The sequence below is a fragment of the Leuciscus leuciscus genome (genome assembly GCF_965113295.1).
Source record: "Leuciscus leuciscus genome assembly, chromosome: 11".
Taxonomy (NCBI): Eukaryota; Metazoa; Chordata; class Actinopteri; order Cypriniformes; family Leuciscidae; genus Leuciscus; species Leuciscus leuciscus.
This window is the reverse complement of record NC_138735.1, coordinates 17,376,146-17,387,855: the sequence shown is the minus strand read 5'-3', so window position 1 is coordinate 17,387,855 and position 11,710 is coordinate 17,376,146. Positions and strand designations below refer to the sequence as shown.

The 11,710-nt window shown below is 37.3% G+C and overlaps 1 protein-coding gene across 1 annotated transcript; it reads right to left on the bottom strand.

Annotated features, from left to right (window-relative positions):
• Positions 1 to 1,632: 1,632 nt before the first annotated feature.
• socs6a (suppressor of cytokine signaling 6a) lies at positions 1,633 to 8,794 on the bottom strand. The gene is made up of 2 exons (XM_082184275.1): positions 8,423 to 8,794; positions 1,633 to 6,227 (listed from the first exon to the last, which is right to left on the bottom strand). Exon 2 carries the CDS (start codon positions 6,108 to 6,110, stop codon positions 4,533 to 4,535), a length of 1,578 nt encoding a protein of 525 aa, XP_082040401.1. The 5' UTR covers positions 6,111 to 6,227; positions 8,423 to 8,794; the 3' UTR covers positions 1,633 to 4,532.
• Positions 8,795 to 11,710: the final 2,916 nt, after the last annotated feature.

Sequence of the window (11,710 nt, the reverse complement as noted above, 5' to 3'; positions counted from 1 at the left end):
AGATGGGAAGAAAAAACATGCCAATGCTTTTGCATTCGCTCGCAAAATGTTTGTGTTCCCCCGAATAAATTGCTGAAGTTTTGCGAGCAAACGCAAAGTTTCTTGGGGGACCGGAAAGAAGACAAAAACTTTGAAATATATTTTTCCTCGCATCACCATGACCATTAGGGGCTCTGCACATATCCATTTAAAAGCATCAAATAGGCCTACAATTAAAACTGACAGAGACTATAGACTAAATTAAACATTGAACAACAAACTAACTGGCAGTAACCCAAAACCAAGCCATTGTCAACAACAAAAAAACATAAAATGGCATTAATTGATTAATTAATTATGCTCAGTAAATAAGTTATGAGTGCAGGTTACCCATAGCTTCAGTGGTGATTGATTAGACCTTTGGCATGGGATCACAGGCTGTTCTCAAAAGTGAACCTTTAGCTGGCTACCCCACAAATAAAAACATCTGATGCCAGCAGGCACTTTGGGTCTCATCATTATGCTTCAGACCAAAGTTCCTTCTGCCGTGCCATTTTAAAGCCATAGCTGTGTTCACTGGGTAATTTGAGTTGTCTTCATCATCCGCTGACAAATGGAACTTCATGCAGAGGACCAGATGGCAAGGCTAAGTCATAAATCTACAAAATAAGACATTTGATTGATGACTTACGGGATAAAGAAACACTCCCAGTAAAAAACAAACCGAACAGCGATTCTATTCTCTAATTGAAACTGACGTAACACCAGCAAATCTGGAGCGTTTCAAATTTAATTTGGGCTTCTCAATAGTATAGCTAATGAACTCCAAGTCATGAATATTTTTTTAGTTAAATCAGTTTTTGTACTCAGGATAAAAATTGACCCAAAAGTATGTGAAACGCATATTAAACAGTGTTGAAGTTCTTATAAACAATGCGAGGATAACAGACGGAGGCTTTGAAAACACAGTATGACAGATCCATAATACCAACTGTATCCTGAAGCAGAATATGTAGCTGAATATCAAAACAAACCTACTCTTCTTTTCACACAGAAAGTTTGGCTCACTCGGTTTGGCACATTTAAAAGGGCGTGCTATTTCATGAGGGTGGCATCCTAGTGTGACAAGTTATCACCACCTTACCATGAATAAAACATCTTGCATCCAGAAAAAGAATAAATGTGCCTGTTCCACATTGAAGAACTAAGTATATTCTATATTTTTCTGATATATATATATATATATCAGCAGATGCAAACTTTTTATGCGTTTTGACCGTTCTTGTAGCCTACATGACAACAGCGTTTTTTGAGGCCTGAAAACGCAAACTTTTGCAAACGGGTTTCAAAGCGCAAGATTTTGAAAACGATACCAACCGTTACTGCCGATACGCGAATTTGTGAAAACGCTGACGTCATGCATACGTGTTCAGTCTATAGTGTTTCTTTACAAAGTGACATCGCCAACTATTGGCCTGGCATATGTAATACAGCATTTTTTTCGTTTTCGTGGATGTGTGTGAACGTGGATCGTTTCGAAAACGTCGTCATCTGTATGTGAAAATTTAAATAAATAAAAAACGCAAAGGAAAAACATTTCCATTTTTAGTGCATTGTTGTTGTGTAAACATAAATGAAATACAGTACAGAATAAAGATTTGAATAAGTTTTTTTATTCATAATTTATACCAGCAGATACAAAAATGTTTTAACTGTATCCAAATGTGCAAGAAAACACTATTGGTACTTTCATTGATTCAAATGAACAAGAACTGACTTTGGGAAACTGACCATGTAAACTGGAGTGAGCAGACCCTTTTCAACAAAAAGGACTGAATTCAGAGCATTATCATCACCGATTAAAAACGCTGACTACAATTTTTGCATCTGACTTTCTCAAGACTATACCAAAGTCATTGTGAATACATAGGCCTATATCTAGGTGACATTCTATCTCCCCCATTTTGTAATTAAAAAAGGCAATCATAATCGTAAAGCAGCACAAATGTGTATGACACATTAAAGAAATACATTTGTAAAATTGTACCAAGATGTTTAAGAAAGAGATATAAACAAAGATAAACTAATTTGTACTAAATACATCATGTAAACATTCACCTTCATTCGCAGCACAAGGACAACAGAACATGGATCAGAAAAATAGATATTTCAGTGAAGCTTGTGTAAGTGCTCAACTGTCAACGGATCAAAATACTTCAGCAATCCGAACAAGAGACATCTAACGACATACAGACAAGGTCATGAAAATGATATTGAACATGGAGTCCCGGCAACTTTTTTTTTCCTTTTTTGAAACACATGCTCACAGAACATTTTCAGAGTTTATCTAATTATGCCACACACATCTGGGAAAAACAAAAGAAATTCAATGTACATTGCGGTCAAACACTCAAGTTCACATTTATTTTTTGCATTAGTCGACTTCCACATTCTGGTAAATGCATTTTCAACGGATTGAAAATCTTGTGCCTTGCCTAAGACATTCCTCCTTTTGTTACTTACTTGTCCACACTCTCTCATTCTCAAACACACACAATTTAGGTGCTTCTTCTGACATCCAACAACAAAAAAACCTTCATTTAATGGGAAAATGGCCGTTTTTGCCCATTCAAATACAGCAAGATTCAGCATTTAAAATAAGCTCCTTTCAGTTGTGTAAAGGAGAGATTCCCGTCTCAAACTGTTCCCTCATACGCATCACATAAAACATTTTTTCGCTGAAGGAATGAACTCTATGGGTTGTTTTCACTAATAAATATTAAAGATGGCAAACTGTTTATTTGACAGCTAACCGTCAAAGTCTCCCCAATGTGTCTCCCGAATACTTTCCGCGGCACTGTTCACCATTTTCTATGAACGCCACTTGGCACTTTAAAAAAAAAAAAAGGCCCTTAAAAGCCTTGGACCATGTGTGGTGTGAAAACCGCAAATAGAAAGATCTGGCTGATTCACACACATTCAATATGCCAGCTAAAGAGACATTTCTAAGCTCCCGTTTGCTGATTATTCCAATCTAGTCCAAAGCCAACCGGTGTCGACTTGTATGAAGACAGTGCACATGCAAAACCATTTCATGTCAAATTTATCCCAGCATTTAAGTAATGCACATAAACCACTAACTCTCACAAAATATGAGCTTCCGATGACTGACGATTTCTCCTATCTGAAGCCCTATTAAAGGATAGATAAGCAACACATAATTCCCTTTCAGGTGACAGGAAAGAGGATAGGTGGTGTGGGGAAAACAATGCACAACAGATGAGTTCTCAAATATCTGAATGCAACATTTTTGGCTTGAAGCAGTGTTTATGGAATATTGACAGGCTGACATGCTGCTATTATGGAGGGCAGACGGTGAGGAAAGCCTGCTGTCGGTTCTGCGAGGGGGGAAAAAATCTCCCATAATCACTCAAGAACTTATGAATGCATAATTCCTTTGGGATATTTGCAGATTAATTGAATGTTTGGTTATGGTTCAAGTGTAAACAAGCCATTTAAGGTGAAATGTTTCTATAAAACTGTGCTTTTGGGTTTGGTAGGTTGTTGCGAACAATTCTTGGCATTATTTTCTACTCTCAACCAGAGCTTCTACAACAACAACGACTGACGGCAATCATTCCAGCACTAGAATATGAAATACTTGAAATGCTAAAAAAAAAAAAAAAAAAAAAAAGATGTTTGTGAACCATTACAAATCTTTACTTCATGTAAATGAGCCAAAAATGATTTAGACAGAACAGAATACTGCGTGAACCACACTACAATATAAATAAAAAAAACTAAACCTCTTTTGTTCTTACCTGCTCCCTTTTTGTATAACATCACAGATTCGTGGCATTCTGCATGTATTTCTTCTATAACATTTGTTTTAGATGGGATTCACAGTCCTTTCTTTCTGGCCTTCTCATACCCGACTGACTGAATTTGTTGTTGCACAGATCTACAAAAGTCTAATGGACGAATAAATGATTTACTGTAAACCTCCAATAAATGTAGAATATTAATGCTAAATAAATACTTTTTCTCTTACAAAAGTTGTCTGCTGATATTTGACGATAACTGTATTCCACTAAAATTCTGTCATCCAGCAATGCATATTCACAAATTTCATTAAAAGTACCGATTTGTAGAAGAAAAACTATCAAAACCTGACAAAAACGTGGCTGACATCATATTTCTAGAAAGGAGCAAGTTCCTTTTAAAGGTGCAATCACATTTACCATTGTTCGGAAATGTTTTGCAGGCGAAACCCAAGCTTTAATAATAGTATTAGCATTACTGCAGTCAATATGAATATGTGTATTAGGCATGGCATCAAAAATCCTGACTGGTTTTTGGACATCACTCTGAAAAGCCTTGTGAAACGTAAAACACTGAATCTGAGCAACAACAAATTTACTATTCATTTCTGTGGGAAGATCGGATAATCAACTTCTGCAACTGATCACTTGACCTCCATACATGTAAACTGTTTTAAGAATGCGTCACTCAACAAAAAGTGCAATTTACTACCATATCCCACTACAGTCTGTTCAGTAGTGCTTCTCCTGCAAATAATCTTTCATTTTGTTTGGTAAAGGCAGTTTTTGAATCAGATCTATCCGTGTGTACTGTCGAATGACGAAGCGACAAAGATATTGCAGCGAACGGACTTGCATGAACCGCGAGACAGGATTGGTCAACCGAACGGGGTAAGTGGCGGACCCCGGCAGACGGGATCTGGAATAACAGAAAGCGCCATTTTCTGAGTCTTTTATAGAGTGCTCGATGAGATCTACAATAGAAGTGTGACCTTCTACGTCAGGCTGCTCATAAAAGCTAAATCTGCCATTCGAGTGTTCGATCCTGGTGTGAAGCGTCTTTCCCTGTGACCGAAAGCTCAAACTGAGGAGATAGCGATCGTCTGAACTGTCCCTCACCAAAAAAGAGCCATCTGGAAGGTTGATGAGCTTCTCCTCTGCCTCCCATCGAGTTATAGGTCCCCAGTACCAACCCTGCTTGGCCAGTTTTTTAAGTTCCTCCGTAAGGCTTGTTACAACCATGGGTCCGCTGGTTTGGAAAGAATCGTACACCCTGCTAACACCAGGAGCGGAATTGGGATCAAAGTTCAGGTGATGCCTCACTCTCTCGACAACATGAGAGTCTGCACCACTGAACCCAGAGAGGGTTCTTGGAATATCGTTGGTGGAAAGAGGTGACAGTGAGGGAGAAAATAAAGGTGTGTCTGCTCTGGAATTGGACAGGACCATTGACGGAGTACCTGGAAGGTGTCCGTTCACCGCCTGCTCCATGAGAATGTCTGGTGGCACGAGATTGTGGTCATGCGGGCACTGGTCCACGTGCAGAGAGTCAGATTCGACATGATCGACCACTTCCATTGGCGAGGGGCCATCCAAGCAGAAGGATTGGGACGAATTTGGGTACATTCCCTCATCTAAAGGCATTGTGTACTGGATGTAGTCCTGAGGTGTGAGTCCAATAGGCACGTGATCCTCAATGTTCAAATGCAAGCTACCACTCTGAGTCTCCATGTCCTTCAGAGACTGGCTCTGATCCTGGAACAGACCTTCTATTTGGATGTCATGGAACTCCTTTCTGATGCCATTGAGAGAGGGACTGGGGTTCGGGGAGTGGACCATAGCTTTGACTTTCACCTCCATCTTGATGCAAGCCTCCTCCGAGCTGACAGGCCGGAAAGGCCACGGAGAAGGGCTGTAATGGTGGCTTCGGAGGGACGAGGATCTTAAGGGACGCTGGGCTTTGACTTCATTAAAGCTTATCGGGACTGACGAGGAAGAGAACGTGTCATCATCATCTCCAGAGCCTACCGCAGTGGAACCTCCTTTGACTTTCGCTTTCTGTTTGGTAGACAGTCTCCTCTTTAGAGTGCCCATAAGACTCTCGCTCTTTGATCGGTTCTTATGAACCTTCTCATCCTCCCCATTAAGATCACAACCTACCAGCCCTTTGGTGTAACAGCCTCCAAAGAGAGAGTCATCCTTGGCAAACTCAGCTGCTAAAGACGGCTGCTGGAGCATGACGAAATCCCCATCTTCTTTGCCCTTTATGTTCAGTGACTTTCTGATCGTCTTCAGACTGATCTTCTTCATCCTTGTACACCCCAGGTGAGGGCATGGGATGGTCTTATCTGCTGACCGATGAAGGCTAACCTAGTCCGGCCATGTGACTTGGGAACGTCAATCATGTGAACGCCAAGCCTTTGTCATCTGCAAAAGGTGAGAAAAAAAACAATATGAAAAAGTGAACTAACCACTAAACATGCAGAGTACTCACTTTTTTTTATTTATCATGACATTTAAAGTCATCTGTGAAAGTGGTTGACCCATAAATGGCATTTTTTCCCTCAGTTTGGCCGATAAGTGTCGTAAACGAGACTTTTATTTTGACAGTGCTGAGAACCCAGCACCAAAGTGCAGATACATGACATGAGCACCCATTTTAAGTCTTCATTAGTTTTCGGTCGTTGTTTAATAATACAATAATAATACAAAGGCAAACTCTATAACCATTTAATATAGCCTACCTTTGAGTTTGACATTCAGAAAATTCGCATTTATATTGAAATTGAATCATTTCCATTCCGTGGACGAGAATCCATGAACCGCATTATTGGATTGTTGTCTAAAGCAGCACGATGTATTGAAACCATTTAAAAAACATACTATAGCATAGTGCTATTGTGAATTCCCTCGCTCTGAGTTTGCATGTTTTTATGTCCACATATTCTTGTTCAAGAAATTATAGTGGCTGTAGCATTTCTATCGTAAAGAAGTGGCAAATATTAAAGATTAAGTTAACATTTGAATTAAATGTCGTTTGGCCAATATTAAAGTTGTCATGAAATCAAAATTGACACTATTAACTTTATCGCGCATAACTAGTCTTGTGGTGAACAATTAACCCGTGAAAGTTAATACACAGAAAAAAAATTGTTCGTCATGGTAATCTTTAATCAAAATCTGAAGTTTCTTCTGCTCTGGAATGGCGTTCTGTCTATATTGACGTCAGTTTGGCGGCTTGGGTTGAATATCCTTAACCACTCTCCTCCAACCGTCAGTCTGCTATGAGCGAGGGATGGAGAGGAGGTGTGCTAAAATAAAACCCCTCCCTCTATAAAATGTTCTGTTGCACTTGGAAATACCGTACGTCACAACACTGAAGTAAAGTCGGTTGCAACTTCCGGTTCACGTGAACTTTAAACAAGGATTTGATCTGCTGTAAAGTGGAACAACAAAAACACCAGGCCGGTGGTGCCCTCTGCAGGCATTTGTCATAATATAAACAATCAACTTATGTACATTATGTATTTTAACAGTGTTATTCTATAAAACCATATGATTAATTGCTTTTAATACTTTATTTAAACCAAAAATGATTGCCTCATTGTTATTATATATGTATTTTAAGTCATTTTAAAGGCTATTGTTTGCTTAGGTCTATTTTTATTATGACAATAATTTTATCCAACTAAACAAAATAATAAGACGATTATTCAATTGCCAAAATAGTTGTTAGTGACAGCCCAAAATGAAAGCAGTGCATTAATATAGAGCAGTGATTAAACTGACTGGAACTACGGTCTTAATGTACACCTTCCAGCCAGTCAGAATCGTGTATTCAGACAGACCATGGTATAAGCTATTATATTTAGGCCTGGTTTCACAGATAGGGCTTAGATTAAACCAAAATTAGGCTTTAGTTGAATTAGGACATTTAAGTAGCTTTAAGCTTTTATTATCATGCTTTAGAAAAAAACATAACTGATGTACATCTAGAAACAACACAATGGCTCTGACATATTATTTTAAGATGTAAGTGCAAGTTGCTTTCAGAATAAGACAGCTCAAACATGCATTTTAGTCTAGGACTAGGCTTAAACTTTGTTCGTGAAACAGAGGAAAATGTTATACTGTCAGATGTTTAATGTTTTACTTACATTGTATTATGATCAAATAAACATGAGGGCTAGTCAGGCAGTTACAAATGATTTGTTTATATAAAGCCATCAAATCAGTTAACACATTCTTCCCAACATTTCAAACCAGACATACATAATCATCCTTGATGTTCATCAAAATCAGCAGTTTACAGCAGAACTGACACAGGCCTTTATCAACACACTTAGCCTAAATGTTACAGCAGCATCTAACTCAATAACTATAGAGCAACATAGAACCAAAAACTAAAAGACTGAAGTTTAATAAATTATAAAAAATAAAATAAAATAAAATAAAAAATACGTTTGGACAATCAGATAAATCTTTGTAACTTTGTCTCGCAAAATAAACAGGCTTGGAGTGAGCTGAATTAGCTAACGTTAGCAGGCTACGGGACATTCATCGTGTCGGACACAAATTAGAGAGTGCAAATATGCACGTACATTCAAATTACGTCCACTTACCACTTTAAGCAGAGTTTAATTCCCCTCTCTCGTTTCAGAAAGATGGATCTGGGTCGAACATGTCCGTAGATCTGACGACGAGGGTTGCATTTAGCATTAGCGTGCTAATAATAGACAGCTAGCTGCTAAGTTAATCCAGCAACAGCTCCCTCACTCGAACAAGAGCTGCTTTACTACATTAAAACCCACTACTCGTGGTCTGTCATCATCTCATGCACGTAAGGAGCCGAGGCTGTTTTCTCCTCATCTGTACTTGCCAGTTTGATGAGAGAAACATTCCTTTAATTTTTCAAGACAGCTCCATTTCTTTCTTCCCCTTTTTGTGCTAGCTAGCCACTTTGGCTACAGCCTGTTCCTCTCCCTCTTCCTTTGTTGACTGTTGCATTATGGGAAAATACTCTGAAAGGATAACAAGAGGGAGGAGGGTGTCTGCTGATCCACTTCTTTATATAAATTTATATAGATCAGTGGTCTGGTCTAAGATTTATTTATTTGTTGATTGTGAAATAACCAACATAAACATGTAAATCACATTTGTTGTGCAACAAACCATGATTTTTACAACGTTTGACACTTTGAATTGGCTATGCAGCAGATTTTTTATTACTTTATATTCAAATGCGTATTGTATTAGGCTATATCTTAATTGTGATATTATATAATATGTGAAATATGCAGGGGAAGAGTGTCAGGGTTGTGCTGTAACACGAGGTCAGTTTAACAAGTCAGAAAATAACTGGGGTGATGTCATCAATATCAGACAAAGTGGCATGCGACTGTGAGCAACATTGTACATTTTATGATTAAAAAAAAAGGACAGTAAATATTTACTATCAAGATTTTTTTTTTTTGCCTTGCATTTGTATTATGCAATTATTTGACTTACATAATATAAGCTGTTTCTCTAGTTTAATTTGATGCTTTGCATTCATGCTAACGTCAAACCCACATGCTACAGTATAACAGTTAGCTATGTTATGGCTGTTTGGGGTGGGGATAGTTCTAACAGTTCATTAAAAATGTTACAACCAACCTCTTATAATGATTCCAATGAGTTCAGTTATCAATCACACTCTTTTAAAGCAAAGTCACGTGAGTTTTTTTGCTACGCATCTGGGGATTTATGTGGTAAATGTGTTTTCATCTTGGTTTACGCATGTCGTCTTATCAGATAAAAAACATCCGTCTCATTTGAGCGCATCCTTTTTTGTGTGCACATTTTCAGAATTTACATTCTCATTCTTACATCTATCCCCAGCTAGTGTTACAACTCACACCTGTAGTGAGATACATAGATTGTAACAGCTAAACTCTTTGTATTTGACATTAACTCACATAATCTGTGGTTGTAATACTAGTCCAAGTGAGTTTTATTTTGTAGTTGACAAATGTGGCTACAGTGAGTGTATCAAAGTTTGAGAGATCTTGCACAAACAACCATTGATCTTTTTGTCTGTCTTTCTGTCTGTCTGTCTGTCTGTCTGTCTGTCTGTCTGTCCGTCCATCCATCCATCCATCCATCCATCCATCCATCTAGCTAGGCGGTCTATTTACAGTGGTGTGAAAAAAGTGTTTTATTAAAATATATATTTAATAACATTATTAAAAGAAATAAAAATAAAAAGCCCCCTTTTATTAAAATACTCTTTGCAACCTCTTTTTTCCAAGATAACAGCTCTGAGTCTTCTTCTATAATGCCTGATGAGTTTGGAGAACACCTGACAAGAGATCAGAGACCATTCCTCCACACAGAATCTGTCCATCCTGTTCTCCGTTATAAGATTTCTAGCACAGGCTGTCAGGGTTTTGATTTTTTATCTGTTGGTATTTGATCGAATCCGTGATGCCATGTATCTGAACAAGATGTCCAGGACCTCTGGCAGAAAATTAGGCCCACAGCATTAAAGATACAGCAGAGTATTTCATTTTACAAATGGGGTACTTTTTTATCCCTGTGTGCACCAAACCCATCTGAAGTGTTTGCTGCCAAAAAAGCGAATGTTTTTGTTTCATCTGACCATAGAACCCGTCCCGTTTGAAGTTCCAGTAGTGTCAGTTACTTTCCAAATGTTCTATGGTCAGATTAAACATTTATTTCATAATGTGATTTTCCCCCCACTTTCAATTATTTTACTTCAATGAAATGTTAGATTTTTGCTAATTTTTAAAATAAAATATCAAAAGGATTAAAAATGCAGATTTATTTTTTACAGCCATATTTGATCATATTTACCAAGGGGGCAAACACTTTTTCACACCACTGTATTTAATGTGAAATGGCCAACTTAATTTGTTGTGCATCAAACCATCACATAATAATATAATTGACTTAGTTTGACACTTTGAATAGGCTATGCAGCAGATTATTTATTACCTATATTCAAGTATTTATTAAACTGTATTATTAAACGGTGTATCCATCATTTATGTATTATGTAAAATATGCTATAAAGAGTGTCAGTAGTTGATTGTTTGTTCGTTTTACACATCTGCAAATTTGAAAAAAGTCTACAACATAGTTCACAGAAGAAGAATCACAGAATCTTATTCAAATTAAGATCTAATCACATACTAAATGGTGTTAACCATCAACACTATTAACACTGTTATATAATATTATGGGAGTGAATTATTTGGGAAATTCTGAAATTCATGTGAATTCACGTTTCACTCAAAGTGTAATGCTAATAATAATAATTGTTTTATATATTTTATTTTTTATTATTAGAAAAATGGAAAACAGAATCATTTTCATTGAATTATTCACTGCATTTATTTAATTGTTTTTTCCACAGTAGTGTTGTGTTATGTTCTGAGGGTAGGTTTTAAAAACACATACACAATCAGATTATGTTTCTTAGTGTTTGACCATTTCAATATTATTATTTGTATAATTTATTTAGCCTATATTTATGAATATTTTGTCAGATAGCTATTTCTTTTTCTAAATGCTGCAGTGTTATTAGAGACAAAGCATGAACTTTAAGTAATTCATTGGTGGCCTAATTAGTGTCAGTATTGTTTTAAAGTGGGTAATTGTGTTTACTGCTGTTGGGCTAATTTGAGTCTCACACTCTGAGATGTGTTTTTTTCCCCTCCCTTTAAGTTAACCTGTCAAGTTAATAAAATGCCTTGGTGAACCTGCTGGAGCTCTTTATGCAGAGACAGCCTCAGCAAAGAGTCTAATTCATGCCCCTATTAAGGCTTATCAAGCTGAACCACATTATATCCAGAGAGGAGGAGAGAACATGTTTCGTTAAAAGAGCACAGTCATGCTTATAAAGTGGT

Excerpts from the sequence above, each read along its gene's own strand:
- socs6a (XM_082184275.1), bottom strand. The coding sequence starts at position 6,110 with ATGAAGAAGATCAGTCTGAAGACGATCAGAAAGTCACTGAACATAAAG.